Raw genomic sequence first — 19,228 nt, 5'->3', positions numbered from 1 at the left:
AAGCAGCCAAGTGCTCTACCTTTGGTGAGGAAGGTACTAGGGAAAGCCTCCTTACCCTCCTTACAGGGGCCCTGGAAGGTTTGAAAGCAAAGCCAAGTGTGCCCTCTTGTGGCAAAAGAAAAAAAATGACTGTTCCTTCTTCATTGTGACTACAGTTGGTGGCCCTTTTCCCCCCATGTGTCTTAGAGAAGAGTTCCAAGTTGGCAGAATATTAACTAGTCTTTTCCTTGCTCTAGAGGTCCGTTGGGATCTTTGTGTTTTGTTCAGCAGAATATACATCAAAGCCAGTTGAAAACGTAGAGTCAGAGTCCCTACCAACCTGGCATAGGACTCCTTGCCACGAAAGCTCCAACCTGTGGAACAGGTCCATAAATTAACTATGTCAGTGTGGCCAGAGTGATTAGGCTACAAAGGGCCTATGTAGCTATGTCAGGGGTAAGAGGCCACTAGGGAAGGCAAATGTGCAACGTGGCCCAACTGTATCAAGAACCAACATGCAACATCTCCAACCTTTAGTCTGGTCCACACACTGAAGAAGTCCCCAGAGAAAAGTCTGCAAAGGAGGCAAAGAGAAAAACAGGCACGTGGAAGGTGGAGTGTATGGAATGCAGCCACTGCTCATTCTTCAGCTATCCTCTGATGTGTGGGAGCTTTACTGACCACAAGTTCTCAAGGGCATCTGTGGCAACCCGTGGCCTGAGCAAAACAGGCCTGCAGATCTTTGGTGCATAGCAGACTGCATGACCTAGGCAGCTAAATGTTTAACCTACTGTCTTTCTAAGCCAGTAAAGAAAAAAAAGGGTAAATTGACCTTAAAATGTAACTTTATGCAAGCAGGCAGGAAGTGAGAGGCTCTTAGTCTCCCAAAAAGAGCAAAATGTAATTGTTCAAGTGTTATTCTAGTCCTTCTTGCACCACCCCCCAGGTCAGAATGACCTATTCCTACATCTATGCTCCCCCTACCCTTAGGAAGGCCTTTGTCTTAAACCTTTATAAAAGGCTTTCTTTTTTGCATCGTGCGGTCAACTTTCCTGTGAAAGCGATGCCTGCCCGGCCTGAGAGAGCCGTCATGATCTCTACACGACTTCTCACCCTGTAAGGAAGCCCTGAATAAAAGTTCATGTATCAGAAAATGCTTGTTCTCTTCTTTGGCCTTTGGACTGGCATCGCCCTCTTGGGCTGCAGCAGCATCTATGGGATGCCCCAGGGCAGCAGCCAAAACTAGAGAAAGCAAGTCACCTGTGGCACTGAAGCCATTCTCTGGCAGCTCCCTCCCATTACTGGCAGAAAAAAACCAAACACCCACTTAGTGTCCCTCTCTTTCTGGCCCTGAGAACCCTGTACCTGCCTGGTCAAGCCAGTTTATTGGTTCAAGGGGAAAGAAGACTTCATTGGGGGACATATGGCCAGGAGGTGGGGGGAGTAGGGTGGTGGCACCTTCCTGAAGAAGCACATCCTTTGCTTCTAGTTCATTTTTACTCTTTCTTCTGGGTGTCATGAAAAATCACAGATCCCAGTTCAGTCCTTAGACTTCCCCAGATATTAACTGTGCATCTAATTTCCTTTAGCTATATGAAGAAGCCCTCTTATTTTCACACATTTAGTCAATCTTCATACCTACTGAGACTCACTATATGAGAATCGATATATGGAGATGAGTAAGATATAAGCTTTTACCTCAAACTCATAGCCTAGTGGGAGAGATCACACCGGGGCCCCAAATGTATGCTGTGGGGCCCTACGGAGTGATCTATCTGTACTGGCTTTGGTTGCCTCATCCGTACAGTGAAGGAGTTGCATGGACAGACCTTGAATCCATGGTCCTGCCTAGAGCCACCAGCTACTTGCAGTTGGGGTTAATCGCTGCCAAGTCCCCATTCACAGCCTCACTAAAACGGTGCCCACAGGATAACTTTTAAAGCCAGTATTTCCAAACCACCTCTAACCTACCTTACTCTTGAGACTGCGGTCTCCTCCCCATGAGAGAGGAACAGATGTTCAAGAGCAGTATCAGCAAGATTTACAAGGAGTAAGGAGGGGGAGAAAGAAAAAAGTCTAAGTCCAGCTGAAAAGGGAAAGGGAAGAATAGAAAGGCAATTAAATTAAGGACAAACCACATACACACAATCCTTCAGGCTTGAGGCTCACTGAGTTTTATTGAAAAGTTTAAATGAGACTCTTAAATGTTACAAAGTAGTAGTAATTTTCCTGCATATATTAGCCAATACCAAGTATTGTTATTGCAGCTTAAGTAATTATATCACAAAAGCATCTGTCCATCTAAGAATATTGTAAGGAAACATTGCAAGAAAAGTATATGAATATAAGCTTCCTGACTTAGGATGCAAACCAGGACTAGAAACCCACAAAGCTACAAAAAGAAAATGAATCCCTGAATCTTGATCTGAAAACAGGCATGGTCACATTTCTTTTGTGTGAAATTGATCTTGGACACTTCTCACAGCCAGCCACAGGGCTTTTGCTTCTCCAGAACATCATTACTGAGACACAGCAGCGGGTTAAGAGAACATTAATTTCAAAGAAAATCACAGGTATAGTCTCTCCACAGGATTCAGTGCAATTAGTTTTTGAAGAGATCAGCAAATTATTTTGCTTGGCCTGAGTAATTTAAACACTTACTAAATAACAGCTATCATAGTTAAGTTAGAAAAATAAAATTCATTATGGAGTCTCTGTATCTGGCACAGCTGTGGTTTCACTGGATTTGACTCTGTACCTACTGAAAGAAAACATGAGAAAAGTATCATTTAGGTCCCTAATTACAGACCATTAGACTGGAAAGCCTTTTAAGGCAAGGAGATGAGACCTAGGTACTTTTACATGGAGTTTTTCTCAAGTCATTTACTAATGAATAATAGCAGCTTAAAAATTCCACCAAGTGTTAATTTGCCTTTTGTGGGAGTAAAAATGTAATACAGTACATTTTATATTGGAAGGATAGGCAGAATGGTTTTAATGATCTTTTCACAAGTCAGTAATATTTCTAAAAGACTTAAAGAAACAACACTATGGTTGAGACAGTTTCTTAATCAGCTGGTGATTATAATTAAACAAACAACAACAAAAATAGCTAGGACGTTTCTAATCCTCACTGGAGAGAACTGGGCATCTTCAAAGTCTCACTATTTCCTTGGATATAAAAATGCAAAAGACCTGAGAAAGAAAAACTATTTTATAGAAATTAAGCAAATTTTAACATGACTTAATCGTAAACCTCTCAAGTCTGGCTTTCACTGATATTTCCTCATTAGATTAATAATTTCCATATACAGCTGCCAAGAGGCATCCAAGCCCCAGATAAAGTCGAGATGCTCCCATTCAAGAACGTGTTTGTGGTACACCAAGTTGGTGATCTGGGTCAGCAAGATACTGATGTCATCGCTGTCAGCAATCAAGTCACGACCTCCACTCCAGACTGCAGTCGGCACCAGCATGTCTTTCACATTATAAGGGGGAGGGTAACTCTACAATTAAAAAGACCACAGGAAGTTGTTTTATTTTTTTTAAATTTTCAACATCATAACCACAATCTACATTAAACATTGTTTAGTCAGTTTGATGGGAGAATAAGAGATTAAATTTTGAAAATCACCATCAGTTTACCTTTAGAGTTACCATTACCAAAACAACAACCCAAAAAACCAAACCCACAATGGAAGGATAATGGCTGCTAGTTATTGAGCTGTTACATACGCCGGGTGCCCTGTGAGAGAGTCGCAGTTCTCCCACCTACCAGATGGCAAGCAGTAGGACCACGGGCTTGGAAAGGAGCTTGGGAGTTAGACCTTTCCGTGTTCTCCCTCTGGGATGGAAGACAAGCTATAAAAATTCCCTAAGCCTCAGGTTCCTCATCTGTACATCAGAAATAATCACATTTATGTCACAGGGATGTTGTGAAAATTACATAAGAAAAACAGGGGAAATGTGCTGCACAGTTAGCACTCAAAAGATGGTAATTTTCTTTGTATATGGAAGAAGAGGCTTAGGCAATGTAATGTGGCCAAGTCCCCACACTTAACAGGTAACAACCCTAGGACTTTCTGACTCCTAAGTCTGTGTTTGTAGTTACTATGAAATATGTTACAGTGGTGATTCTTATTTACAGCCGGCGACAGGACAAAGAGGAGAGGCCCATTCCACAAAACTAACCACAAAGCTTGGGTTGTTTGGGAATTGACTGAGGAAAAGCAAACGCGTTTACTGAACTCTCCCAAATAATTCCCACTGCACTGACCCCTATCAGAATCTCAATAGCCCAGGCTGGCTTCCCTGAGCAAGTCTTCAGGGCCCATTTTATTCTGAACACTATGAAGACTTTACCTGGTTGTAATGGAAATAATTCTTGGCACTGCTTCCCCAGTCAAAGGCTTGAAACTTTTGGAATTTATAAGCCTAAAAAGAAAATAGTTTGGAAAAAAGTTACCTGATATAGATGTCTGAGATAGCATCACAGGTTGCTGGAGTTAGTCATGGCCTCAGAAATCAATTTTATATAGATAACCAGATTTACTCTTTATTTCCAAGCTGTATTTAAAATGAAATGGCATTTTTTTCTTTACTAAATGACTCAATTTCTCTTGGTGTAATTGGACAGTAGCTATACCATGGCACAATAAAGCAGCTATACACATATGCTTTGAATTATATTGGATCAATGGTTGCTACCATTGGATGAGCTTTTGATGATGTTTTCTGCTGAAATTTGAATCATAAACTTTTTCAGAAAACAACTGTTTTACTTGGTAAAGAAAAAATATATAGATACAGAACCATCATGTATTCTATATATCCATCCTACTTTCTAGTTATATTATTTTTTAATGGCTTAACACTTTTTCTTGAGTCTCAGTGCCAGTGTAATCACCAAATCGTACCAGGTCAGTACTACTTCTACCTAGTTGGGGAGAAACAAAGCAATGGAACGGTATCTTATTTAAAATTTAAATCTATGCATATTTAAGAGTATTATATTAAAGTATTAACAAAAAGTGACTTATTTGTGAAATTTGGAATAATGCAAAGTCGTACTTCACCCAGACCCTGAAATTAATATGTCAAGAATTAAATCCAGAATTGGCACTCCTAATGAACTGGAAACTATGTATAAGCTTTGGCCACACGGTGGCGCCAAATTAACTGGTTTTAAAAAGGCATCCATCTATGCTTGGTCAGCACTGCTTTTGATTCATATGACGTTTCAGTCCTTATCAATTGCATAAAATTCTACTGTTTGATATAATAAAAGATAGTGTGAGATTAGATACCACAGAGGATTGCTACAGGAGAAATTTTAACATCTGCTTTTGTCATTTCAAATGACATATGATAAGTATCTGTGGCATATTTAACAAGCAGAACACAATATGGATTTACAGCACCTGTTAGTGCATCTGTTCCCTATCTCTATTAGTGGAAATATCTCAATGCATTGCTGTACATACACATGAATTTACCACTCTGTACCATATGTCTTAGCATTTATATAAAGCACTCAGACTGAGTATGGAATGTAAAGGAAAACCTTGCTTATTACTTAGGCTAAACTTCTAAACTTCTAAAGTGACTTAGGGAGTCACTTTAGAACTTTAGAACTTCAAAAACTATCCACTTGAAAAAGGGAGATATGGAAAAGATTATTTATAGCAACAAAAACCTGGAAATAAGCTAAGTCCATTAATAGATATTTGGTTAAATATATTATGTTACAACAATATGCACAAACAGTATGCCATGCTATAAGTAATAAATATAAATATGATAATAGAGAAACAGAAAACTATTTCTAAAGAATGTTTATGAATAATATTAAGTGGGAAAAGTCAGAAAATGAAATAGAATATGCACCATTGTTACAATTATATAATAACCATATATGGATAAAGATCAGGAGGAAATGCTTGTAATATTAGGATAAACAGTTTGAAAGAGACATTTAAAAAGTTATATTTAGGTCTCAAATGGTAATAAAAACGTAAATGGGTTCAACTTTCCTATAGTACAATATGTATTGAAGTTTTAAAAATATGCCAACATTCTGACCACTAACTCTACTTCTTCAAATGCATCATAAGAAAAACAATCTGCCTAATGTATAAATACATATCCATAATACAAGGATATATCTCCTAGGGTGGTTTGCTATTGCAAAAAGCTATGAGGAGGAAGAGATGGGGGGTGGGGTGAGAAGTAGAAAGAGAAGAGAGAGAAGAAGAAAATTCAAGTGATGGAAAACTGTCTGTCCATTAGGAATATTTTTAAAATTTAGTTATTGACCTGGGCAGGATCACACCCCAGTATTCATTCTCACCTTCTTCCTTTCACTAACAGAACCCCTCAAGCTTTTGCTGAACACATGGCCAGCCAGGTAGAAACCACATCTTCTATCCCCCTCACAATTAGGTAGGGCTATACGACTCACTTCTGAGCTATCTCCTAAATGTGAAGCAACCTGCCCTGGGCTTCTCCCCCCACTTCCTGTGGGCTGGAAAAGACATGGAGATGACCCAGCTTCAACCAGGCAAAAGAGGACAGCACCCAGGGATGGCAGAGCCACGGTGTGGAGTGCACCAGTCCCTGCATGTCCACGAGAAGCACATCCACAGCCCCTCCACCACCAGCCCGGACTACTGAGCTCTGTATTAGGTGAAAGAAACAGCTTTGGTGGCTGTGTTTTGGGATCTCTGATACAGCAACTTAGCCTGTTTCTAACAAATACAATGCTATTTCCTTAAATAAAAAGGAAAGTTACAGAAAGTACAGGTACTTTTGTAATGGAATAGATTATACCAGACAATTGTAACAGTATACCAAAATACTAATAGTGGCTACCCCTACAGGTAAGTTTTCTTCTTTTCACTCACATATTTTCTAAACTATGATAATGAACATATCTTAATTATATTAAATGTCCTTTCTACAACGTTTTAAGGAAGATTTCTTACCAAATGTTTGCTGTTATTTTTTTAAAAGCATTAGGTTGCAGACAATAGAATACATCATCTGGGGGTATCTATTAAAAATGCAGATACTAGGGATACCTGCCCCCCACCCCCACCCCAGTAACTCCAGTTTTCAACAGATCTTGGGTAAGGTCCAAGAATTTGTATTTTCACTTGTACCCTAATTATTTCTGACCAACACTGTTAAAGATATACTTGGACTAGCCTTCTTCAAACCGGAGTGAGTTCCTGGGCTTTGGGCAGGGCTAGCTTGACGGCCAGAGACAGTAACAAGAGTCTCAGCTCTGGGGATCTTTGGAATTTGTCAGGCTTACAAAGAGAATAAGATTTGTAAACTAAATATAAAAGCCCAGTAAATATCTAGATTTTGGAATTAATAACTGAATCCTAATTACTTAAACAAAAACTATTCAAACTATTTAAACTTCTGAAGGTACTGTGAATAAAATGGCCTTTAAGGGCACCCCCAAACCCACATCCCAGCAACCTCCAAAATTCACCACCTGTCTTGTAGCTCTCAGCCTGCCAACACCCAGGCCCGCCCACCCTCAGCCGATGCCTCTCCCAGCGGGCACCGGGCTGCCTTCCTGTGGGCAGCCTGTGCCAGTGTGTCCCTCACAGGCAGAGAGTGGCAGCCCCTGGCAAACAGCCCAGAGGAGGTGGAATAAAGGAGAGGATCCTATGGAACCACTCCATGAAGCAACTGTTTTACTGACAAAGGGATGACACAGAGGGCAGAGGGTCAAAGGGCAAGGCTGCCCTCTGCAGGGAATCTGGGCTTTGGAAATGTTCATGAAACAAATGCCAATGTGGTTAGAGCCTAAAGCCCTAAGGTCACAACTGGGCCAGAGAGCTGTGCTCTGAACTCAGCCTGTGACCTCTGCCTCCAGCTAGCTGGCCGATAAAAGGGGCTGGAACAAGAGCAGCGCTTCTGAAAGGCCATTCATGGGCTTTGGTACTTAGCCAAGGCACGTGGAGAACCCGAGCAGGCAGTGAAGGCCACTGAGCTGAAGGGTAGCTCAGCTTCTGCCTCCAACCAGCTCAGCCACCCTCCATGCATCTCTGGGAGTACACTACCCCCTGAGGTGACAGAATTTCATCCTTTCTGAAAAATGTCCACGAGGGAAGAGAGGAAAAAAGGGTCAAAATAGGTAGGGGGGTTTTGGTGGTAGGGTATACAAAGAAAACAAGTGACTATAAACAGACACGTGACTGAGGAGAAAAGCAGGGGTCTGAATGAACACTTGTGAATCTGAGGATTTTTGAAGGTTTGAGGACACTCCTTACATGGTAAAAGTGCAATGTTCAGCATCTAACAAACTGCTTTCCATTTCTAATGCCCCTATTCTAAACCGCAGCAATCTCTGTCACTGAGCCACTGACATTTAAAGTTCAACCTATGTTCACTACAGTGAGCTAAAAGTCACAGGCAAGGCCCTTTCAGGTTCCTTGGAGAGAAGCACCAGGGAAAGGCTAAGGACAGGACTCCCAATGGATGATAGTTCTAGGGCAACTGAGCATAGTAAAGTGGTATCACACATCGGAGGTTCCCAAATCTAATGAACCAGAAGAATCTATTGGGCAGCTTTTTTTTTCTTTCTTTTTATAAATACAGATTCTCACTGCTCAGCAATAAAAGGGAGTGGCAACTGGTACACACAACATAAACGAACTTCAAAATAATTAAAGAAGCCAGACCAAAACCAAGCATATTCTGTATGATTACACTTACATAAAACTCTAGAAAATGCAAACTAATAAGGACAGAAAGCAGATCAGTCATTGCTTGGGGACAGAGAGGTGGAAAGCAGTAAATAGGAGGGATTATGAAAGATTACCAGGAAACTTTTGGGGGTCATGGATACGTTCACTATATTGATTGTGGGGATTGTTTCACAAATGACTACTTATGTCAAAACAAATCAAATTGTGCACTTTCAATATGTTCAGTCTATTGTATGTCAAATATAACTCAAAGCTTTTTAAAGAGACAGATTCTCTGGTCCAAATGAATTAGAATCTCTACAGATGGGATACAGAAGTCTTTGTTTCTCAAAGCCTGAATTGCAGCCAATCCAGTCCCTCTACTGCAAACCCAACTTCCCCTACTCTCTTAAAGCAATATATACTTTTAAAAGCAATTCAGATAATTCTAATGCAGGCAGTGACTGCCTAATTTTGGAAATTGCTATGCAAGACACCTATAGTAACTTAGTATGGAGCTTAAACAGTAAGTTGTTTCATATTTAAAAAGAAGTTGATTTCAAAACAATCGTGGAAAAATATTTCTTAAAATGAAACTATGCCCATTTAAGTGAAGGAAAAAAAAAAGCAAGTTATAAAACAGTAAGAAGAAGAAAAGAAAATTATGTATTTCAACATTATAATTTCTATCTACATCTTTAACTGTATCCTTCTGAAATACTGTAATACGCAGTAAGAGATATAGAGTAGACTGCAAAGATGTTTCACATCTCTGGGTGCACACTTCCTATATCTTGTGTAGGATTATAGGATAACTTTTATTTTTATTTTAGGAGAATGTTTAATTTTATTTTTTGTCTATATTTACTTTCTAAATGTCCTAGAATGAACATGCATTACTTCTGTGATTTGCAATAAAACAATCAAAACTGTATTGTAAAAGCTAGAGGCTCCCGTTTATATCAATGATAGGTTTGGCTCATTTATCCACTGATGTTCCAGGCATATTACGTTAATCTATCTCCAAAGCATATTATGTTTATCTATCTCCAAAGCTGCTCAAAAATCATGCTTTATGACACAACATGGGAATAAAATAAATCTGAGACTCAATGAATAATAGAAAAGAGAAGGGAAGGGAAGGGAAAAGAAATACGTCAACCCCAATTACTGTTTGGTGAACCAGTGGCACAGTGTGGATGCTCTGGAGAGGACAACAAAAGCAATACACACACAGTGACAGGAGCCCAGGACTTTGGGGAAGGAAACCAGCTCATATATATAAGCAGACTATCCTTCTATCTGGAAACCTTTTTTAGAGAGGTACTTCATGGAAGCACAGACCTTTCCAACAATGATTTTACACAAATCCCAATTGTACTCCTGGAATACATACCTGGGTCCAGTGTAACAAGTTTTGCATAGAAGTTCCAGCAGGATTGTGTGTTGTATATACATCCACTCTAGACTGCAAAATAGATATGTTGAAATAAGAATGAAAACAGGAGCAAGGTGACATCAGTGATAAACATATTTTACTCTTCAAATCATTAAAAACTACAGAGCTGTAATCTCAAATATGAGAGATTTCAGGAGGGAAAAAATTTCTTGACTAAAAATATGTCCTATAAAAATACGCACAACTGCACACACACACACACACAAATGCACACATAGATTATATAGGAAGGAAATGCAACAACAGTAACCGTGGAGCTTCACAGGTTGAGAGTACAGGTAATTTTTATTTTCTTCTTCATGATTTTCTGAATTTCAAAATTTTATATATCACAACATGTTATCATCAGAAAATGAGCATCATTTAAAAAAATTCCCTATAGCCTTCATTCCAGAATTTTAAAACATGTTTTCAAAAATTCAGCATTATGAACTACCAGTGTATTTAAGAATACCACCACAATGCTGGCCAAAGGTTTACATGTTATAAAATAAATATACATACACATATACACATGTGTGGCCATTCACATTTAAACACACATATAGTAATTTTTTAAAAGAAAAAATCACTAGAATAAATATAAATATCAGAAATTAACTTGTGACAGAGCCCCTCATTCAATAGTTTCCATATTGGTACAATGTAGGAAGGTGACAACTGTCTGCCTGATGACAGCAGCAGATAGCATTCTAGGCATCTACAGAAATTGATCCTCGCATTTCTTAAATGAAAGACCCTTTAGAGCTCTGATGAGGTTGTTCCTGCCTTTCCCACATCATCCAATCCAGAGAAATACATTCACAGACAAAATAAAATCACTGAAAGCTTAAAGTAAGTGTTACTATACACATACATACCATATTTAAGTTTTTCTCATTAAATCCACACAGAACAAAAAAGAGATTTTCACAAAGCTCCTTCAGAATGATGTGTGTGCAAACATGGGTACCCAGCCACCTTATAAATTCACTCTGGGGAAGAAATTCTTTGACTCCAAACAAATCCTATAAAACAAAAACAAGCCTAAGAATATCTCAGGATCTCTTTCTGATACAAAGCCTCCCATGACCCACCTTGGAAGCAGAGACGAGAGGGAAGTATTTCCATGGATGAACTCAGGAGTGAAATGACAACCAGTGGCAATTTAAATAGGATACTTATACAATAAGTTTACTAAGGCAAAATCTGATTACTTCCCCCAATGTTACAGATATGTACTTACTTTCTCAAAATGAAGGAAAGGAGGCAGAAAATCAAATGATATTACAGCCACCTTTTCTAGTTTGCAAAGGTCTGAATTGCAACTCATCCCAGGGCCATCCCCAAACAGTTTTCACTGACTGTGATGGCTTGGCAGTGACTTCTGAGAAAGAGTTGAAGCTGTGATTGATTAGCAATTTCTGCCAAGGGTGCATCTACCTAATCCAATTAGGGGCCATGGCCCAAATCTGGCCCCCTACCTGTTTTTGTAAATAAAGTTGTATTGGAACATAGACACACTCATTTCTTTATGCATTGTCTCTAGTGGCCTTCACACTACAACAGCAGAATTGAGTAGTTGCAACAAAGTCCCTGTGGCCCACAAAGCTGAAAATATTTACTATCTGGACTGTTACAGAAAAAGTTTGCCAACACCGGGTCTACATCATTCCTGATCAATGGTCACCGAACCTGTGTTCAAGTACTCCCACAGTAATTACTAGGTCCATAAAGTAAATCTTCCCACATTTGTGCAATAGGAAAAACATCTTCCTTATATTGAACCCAAACCCATCTATAATTTACAGACTGCTCATGCCTATCCTTTCAAGGGACAAGCAGGAGTGAAAATTCAAATGCCTAAAAGAAAGGCAGCATGAAAAAATAAATTAATAAAACTGTGACGGAAAAATGCGACCTTGCCAAAGTGTTTCCAATTAGAGAGTGCTGAGAACTATGGAAAGCTTATGTTCAGTCTAAATGGTGCAATTGCAACTCGCTCTGTACTACCTGGCAATAAGATCGTGAGCCCAGTGATGCACAGCTTCCTCCGCTCTCCGCCAAAATAATCAAAATAATCAGCTATCCAGATTTTAATGTTAAGTATTCAACTTTTTAAATGATGCAACTAATTTAAATTTAAAACATGTTTATGGGCCATATTCAACCCTTCTCCAGGCAAATTTGACCCACAAACATACAGTTTGTGATTTCTGTGAAATCTTTCTTCTACAAGACAATCTATCAAAATCTAAAGAGAGACACCAGGTCTCCCCTCATTTTCTTCTTTTCTAGGCTTATCACTCGAGAATTAGTTGTAGAGAACGAGGAAGCAAACATGGCATGTAGAGGTCATGTGACATGAAAAGCCATCGTTTTTACAAATCCCGGCTTTAAGACTACATAATGGTCACATGTGCTAATAGCATATGTTTGTGAGGTTCTCTATTAAAAACAAGTTAATAGAAACAAACAAGTTAATAGGATGACATATCAATGGCCTGAATCACAATAAATCAAGTTTTCCTTTTGACTGACATGGGATGCAAGGTTGACCTTGTACATCAAAACTGCTACCCAACAGCAATGTGACAGAATATACAGGAAAAGCAAAATACACCTTACACATTTACAGGCCTGCTCATGTCAACTTAGATTTCTTAATAATTTATACCTTTGTATTCTGAAAAAGGATTAGAGGGGATATTCAACTATCACGGAAGTAACATGTACTTGTCAGAGCAGCTAATTCAAAGGTCTTATGAACATTCATTCGCTCACTCACTTTGTCACTCTTCTGCAATACTATAAAACACAATTGTCTGGAAGAGTGGGTCCCAAATACCAGGCTGTTTAGCCTCCATCAGAATCACAGAGGGTGATGAAGGACACTGATCCCTGGGTCCCACTCCAGATTTAACAAAACACTATCTCCAAGGCAGGGAAAGAAAGAAGGGGGTGGATGGAGCTTGTATTTTCACAAACTACTAAATCACAATCTCCAGGGGCTGGGGCACACAGGAATTTTTAGTGTTATGATGATCCTCCAGAATGGGGAAATAGGTTGCTCATAATCTGCTGATAGGGATTTAAATTGGTACAGCCACTATGAAAGACAGTATGTATTAAAGGAAATTAAAAATGCACATTCCCTTTGATACAGCAATTTCACTTCTCCATGTCCACTCGTGGGAAATATCCAAAAAAGGGCATAAGGAAGATATACTAACAAAGATGGAGCAACACCAAATTAGCAACAACCTAAAGGCTCACGATAGGAGTCTTATTTAAATAAATACTAGTTCCTTTTAATGGAAAGCTTACTATGCAGCACCTCTATAAAGAATGTGGTCAATTTTATGGATTAACATGTTAGCCCCCCAAGAGTGAAAAATGCCACCTGCAGAATGCCATATCGAGTAAGATACCAATTTACATTAATCAAACAATATATTTTCTCCAGAACATATACATGTATGCAAATGCACATAGGAGGTCTGTAGGAAAATACCCCAAACTGAGTGTTCTGCTTAATTCCCAAGATGGGTCTAGGAGAAGACTTGCTGGTCGAGGCATACTTTAGCTGTAATCTTCGAATTGTCTATAATGAAAATCAATGTATCTATTATGTACTGCATTAAAATAAATTGGCTTTGAGGAAGCTACATTTAAATGCATACTCTGGTACATAGTATCCCATTTCAGGTGCTCTTAGGCTGAGGTCTGAGTATAGTCCACATTTCCTGTAAAAGCCTTTTAAATGACCCATGAGATATGTTATATCTGATTTTACTTATTTATATATATATATATATATATATATATATATATATAAAAACATATATATTCATGTTACAGGATTACATACGTACATATACACGTGTGTATGTGTGTGCATATGTGTATATAAATAAATGAATTATGTAAAACATGCATAATACATGAATAATAAGCTACCTTGCCTCAGATGGCTCTAAATTCCTCCTCATGAAAGCTGTTTCCTCCTTGACAGAACCTGGGGTCTCATAGCCTAGGACTGACCCCTGATGCAGTTATTGGCTTGTGTTAGGGACCATATTATAAAATATAACAGTGTCTTTAAATCACCCCCAGTGTGGTTAGGGATGGGCATATGGGAACAGCAGACTTCCTGTCTCCCATCTCCTGCCTCCTCCTGTGCAAGTACTCACTGTGTGGACTAAAGGGCAACTGCAAGAACAATTAAATTATTTTCTTCTACTTTCTTGTGCTCTGTGTGGTGGGCAGAAAGCTGAGGTGACTGACGTTAACCGTGAGCACACTAGGGCTCCAGGGTACAGCCAACAACATTCCTCCCTGACCCCCCGGATCTGGAAGTAGGGTGAAGGGGAAAAGAAAAAAACAAGAGAAGAAACCCTTTTGTTCTATTGACAGCAAAATGCAGAGAAGGAAGGCATAAATTCGCCCACATTGGCCAATTCTCCAAGTCTGAAAAGGAAATTTCTGGGCGGCGGGGAGGGGAGATCAATGTACCTTAAGAAGAAACTCTGAAATTTGTCCCAGTTTGAATAGAGGGCTAGAGGCGAATTCAACTGTAACCACGGGAGCCAGGGCAAAAAACATTTTAATCCTTTTGGCCAGCCCAGGGATCCGTGAAAATGCTATAAAACCTGTGAGAACAAAAGAAAGATAAAAGGAATTCCATCTCGAGATTTTGGTGGAAAATGCAACGGCTGTCCTTTCGTGTCGTCTGCTAGAGGCAGCCTGAGAACAATGCCAGCAACGCTGCAGTCAGAAGGCAAAACACTCAAAATGGAGCCCTCTGAATTTCTATGAGCGCAAATGCTGTATTTGATTAAACTGGTGAATCAAGTATTTTTTAAGTGCTTGTTCCAAATCTCAGCCCAGACATGCACTGGAGGAAATCCCGGTTGCAAGAACCAGAAGACCTTCCTTGTTCCTTTAACAATTTGAACCTTGCAAGGTTAAGACTATCCCCAACAGCTCCACCCCATCACCCTCCTCCTTCTCTGCCCCTTCCCTCCATCCCTAAGGGCTAGCAGACCCATTCAATTATATAATCAATGGCTTAGAGGGAACTCATACATATTTAGAATCTGAAACTTTAAAATAGCTTTTGGCTTCCTTTTAGGTCACTTCCTGTCTTAAAACTAGGCCCCAGTATATCAACTGAAAAAGAGGTAGGGCAAAGGACACAAGAAGGCAATTCAAGGAAGAGTGCTCAACTCCATTCATAAGATATGCAAATGTGCCTCTCAAATTGGCAGAGACTGTTTGGTGGTGGTGAGAGGCCATTTAACCATATGTATCAAGACACTTAAAAGCATCTGTACTTGCAATATAGTAATTCTTCTGGAAATTTATTCTAAGGAGATCATGCAACATGAGCACAAAGGTGTTACTCGTAGTAAACATTCTAAATATTAAATTAAGAATCTAAATTAAGGGCAATTTTTATTTTCTTTAAAGCAAAGTTTAAATGAACACATTACTTTTATAATCACCATAAATTAAAAATGCATATAAAACTTAAAAAACTGCTTTTAAATAATGGCAGTGTGACCCGACAACCTTGTAGCTAGTTTTGTTCCACTTAACTTTAAAGGTCAACGTATTGTCTTGAATTTTTTTTAAGTCTCTGAACTTATAAAACTTCTTGTTTTCTACCCTCTCACATCCCCATATTGCTTAACTAGGAAAATATGTGATAGGCTGTGGTATACATTCATTCATTCAATTTCAAGAGAACCATACCATGTTTGTCCATTTTTACTAAAGTCTAAATTTCTAGAGAAAAACAAATATTACCAAAATTCCTTGCCCTATTTGTTATTTCTGCTTGGCATTTAAAAAAAAAAAAAAAAAAAAAACTGTATGTGAACTAATATTATTTCTTTATATAAGTGAAATACAGATTGTGGTGGTGAATGCATAACTATGTGATTATACCAGGACCACTAACTGTACACTTAGGATGGATCCTATGGTGTGTAAATAAAACTTCTTGTTTTGTTTTTTTCTGTTTTTTGTTTTTTGTTTTAAAAAGAACAAATGCAAAATCTGCAATAAACACATTACTTACATCAACTTTCCGTCTTTCTTACATACCTATAGTGGTGCCTTGAGAATGAGCCACATAATACACTTGTTCCTGGCCAGTTTTATTCAGAATGAAGTTAATTGAAGCCGGTAGGTCATAATTTGCCATCTCATCATAACTGTAATCCAAAAATGGAAGTGATCCACTAAAAAATTACATACAAATAGAACAGCCTACAAATAATAATAGCACACAAATAAGTATCACAGACGGAACACATCTAAGTGAACCAGCACTGAGCTCAGGAAACAGAGCATTAACAGAACCGCAGAAGGCCCCTTGAGCCCCCTTCCTGTCATGCTTCCCAAAGGTAATTATCCTAACTTTTCACACCAAATTTAATTTTATCACTATTTGAACTTTTCTATAAATGGAATTACAGTATGTATTCCTCTGTATCTGACTTCATCCATGTGGTTGCATATAGTTGTAGGCTATTTGTTCTCACTCCAGTGAGAATATACCACATTTTATTTTTCCATTCTACTGCTGATGGGCATTTTGGGTAGCTTCCAGTTTTTTACTATTACGAACACACTACAAGAAACATGTCTTCAAGTAAGAGCTCTCATTCTTGTGTTTCAAGTGCTCAGGGTGGCGTGGTTTGACATACGGGAAGCAGGCCTGGAGGAGACCACAGTGCTCGCCTCCTCTAATACCTGGTACTGGACCCATGACTCTGAAGCCCTGCTGCATGTGGCTGCACACGTGTGTGTCTGTCATCAGGGGATGGCAAGGCCAACTGTTCCCGAGCACTTACAATGTGTCAGAGCCTTCTCATGCATCTTCTCCTTTAATCCCCCAATTACTGTATGAAGTAGGTATTGTATTATCCTCATTTTACATATAAGGAAACTGAGGGGCAGAGGGCCTGTGTAACTTGTCCCATGTCATACAGCTATTAATTACTAGAGCCAGAAGTAAGAGAAAGAAGAGGAGAATTTCAGAGGTGAGAACTTCTGGAAAGAAGAAAAGTGAACATTTGGCATATATGTTTATGGAGAAAGGGGGAAGGTTAAGGGACAAAATTTGCCCAGCAGCTCCCAAACCAGCAAGAATGCCAAAATAACTTAAGAATTCCTAATCCCTAATTGACTCTAATGCCTATAATGTAATTATTTATAATTTCTACTGCTGTTTCTTCAATTTAGGAGGTTTAAAACCTTTCAAGAGACATCAGCTTCCTCCTCATATGGTCTCAGAACTACTCATCCAGCTACCTCCACTGCTGGAGTCCCCATGCAGCTGCATACAGGGCACGAAGGGAAGACACCCACGTCATAAGCAACTCAGAATATACCTGAAAGCCCAAAATTCATCCTCAGAAACTGAAAGAGTCTTGTGTTTCCGAGACCAGGTGTTTCCCCTGCTGTTCCCCATCCATACGTCAAAACCAGCATCGGCCAGAACAAAGCCCAGGCTGTTGTCATCAATGTTCGAGACCCAGTTGCTGGAATCTCCAAGGAAGCCATGCTGCAGAAACACAACTGGCCTGGGACCTGCAAAACATTCATGCTTAAGAGTTAACAGCACTGAGAGTCAAGCAAACACATGACATATCACTAAACAGATAATTCATAAACGATTCCACAAATAATAAAATAGAAACAAATAAAATATTGAGGCAGCAATGTACGCCTATATAACAGTAAAGAATTTTTTAAACAGTGCTAGCAGTGGAACTAGACTACTTTTCTATGCCTAAGAACAAGACACACTGGCTTAGCGGTTGAAAAAAAATATTTTAATATCTTTTTAAGAACTTACAAATGGTTTCTACAATTTGCTCCAGTAACTGCATTTCTCACAATGTATCCTAGCAAAATAAACCAGAAGAAAGCAAGCACAAGTTCATAAATACATATTCACATGAATGCTCATATACATACATGCATATGTGAATATATTTTCTTCTCTCCTATACTTTGGACACTGTGATATGGTGCAAGTAACACAGACGTGAGAGCCAAGGAACCCTGCCAGGCTGGTTTCTTTCATCCAGAACCAAAGGGCCCTTCAGGTGAGGGAGAGGCAGTGGATAATAACCCACTGGACTTCTGAGGTGGTGATTCCATTAGGCATGATGAGATCATTCACAAAGAAAATATTAAACCCTGGGGTGGAAAACCTGTGAAAAGTGGGTACTAAACTGTCTGACTGAGTGAATGCAAGGAAGTGCTAAATAGGGCATTGCAACAGGCCTCCCCTCCTTCTACCAGCTTCTCTCACCTGCTCCTAGCGGGGGCACATCTCACAACCAATCAAGGATTTAAGGTTTTGCAAAACAAGTTTCTCTAAGAGTAGGTTAAGCCCACTGTCATTCACATCTTCTAGTGTATTATTTTAATTGGATTTCCTTTGCTTTGCTAAGAGAAACTGACAGAAATGATAATCAGCTATTATTGAGTGCTTATGTGCTATAGGGACTGTGCTGAAAGTACTATGAAGTTGGTACTATTCCCATTTAACAGGACAGGGAATTGTGGCTAAAAGAAGTCAAGTAACTTGCCTACGGTTGAATTTTGGCTAATAAGTGGGGAGTTGGGATTTGAACCCAAGTGTGTCTTATGCGAGGGTCTGTGCTCTTAACCACTGTCCTATAGGAAAGAAGGTCAATGAGAGAAAAGTCATTCCAGAACATACACAAGGACCTCAGGGAATGATGGGCCAAAAGGGGAAGCTATTTTAGAGGGATTCTACCAAGTGCTTGGCAGAAAATAATCTCCAGTAGGTGCAGGAAATAGAGAAGGGAAGGCAGAGGTACCAAATTCGACCCGGCCTGCTGGGGCAGTTCTTCTGAAGACCAACCTACCAATGCCCGACAGGACAAGGGCTGCCCTCCCCGGATGTGTGCTAGGAGGGCTGGGGACTGAGGGCAAGGCTAAAAGGACCACTTCTTGGCCCAGACAGGGCAAGTGACCTTATCAAGGTCACTTAAATAATTAGCACAGAGTTGGCAAAGAAAAGCAGTCCTGTGACGATCCATCACGATGCTGTCCACCT

The 19,228-nt window shown here is 39.4% G+C and overlaps 1 protein-coding gene across 2 annotated transcripts in view; it reads right to left on the bottom strand.

Annotated features, from left to right (window-relative positions):
• Positions 1-2,130: 2,130 nt before the first annotated feature.
• The window catches only part of LIPA (lipase A, lysosomal acid type), a 31,994-nt gene continuing 14,896 nt past the window's right edge, over positions 2,131-19,228 (bottom strand). For both annotated transcript variants that reach the window (XM_037804447.1, XM_037804448.1), the window contains exons 4-10: positions 17,526-17,724; positions 16,234-16,343; positions 14,638-14,774; positions 11,004-11,150; positions 10,081-10,152; positions 4,342-4,413; positions 2,131-3,485 (exon numbers count right to left, since the gene is read on the bottom strand). In XM_037804447.1, the coding sequence (XP_037660375.1) occupies positions 3,252-3,485; positions 4,342-4,413; positions 10,081-10,152; positions 11,004-11,150; positions 14,638-14,774; positions 16,234-16,343; positions 17,526-17,724 (971 nt within the window). In that variant the 3' untranslated portion in view covers positions 2,131-3,251. The remainder of the gene's footprint in view (positions 3,486-4,341; positions 4,414-10,080; positions 10,153-11,003; positions 11,151-14,637; positions 14,775-16,233; positions 16,344-17,525; positions 17,725-19,228) is intronic.

This window comes from Choloepus didactylus, chromosome 15 (genome assembly GCF_015220235.1).
Source record: "Choloepus didactylus isolate mChoDid1 chromosome 15, mChoDid1.pri, whole genome shotgun sequence".
In the NCBI taxonomy this organism is placed as follows: Eukaryota; Metazoa; Chordata; class Mammalia; order Pilosa; family Megalonychidae; genus Choloepus; species Choloepus didactylus.
This window is presented reverse-complemented; position numbering and strand designations above follow the sequence as displayed.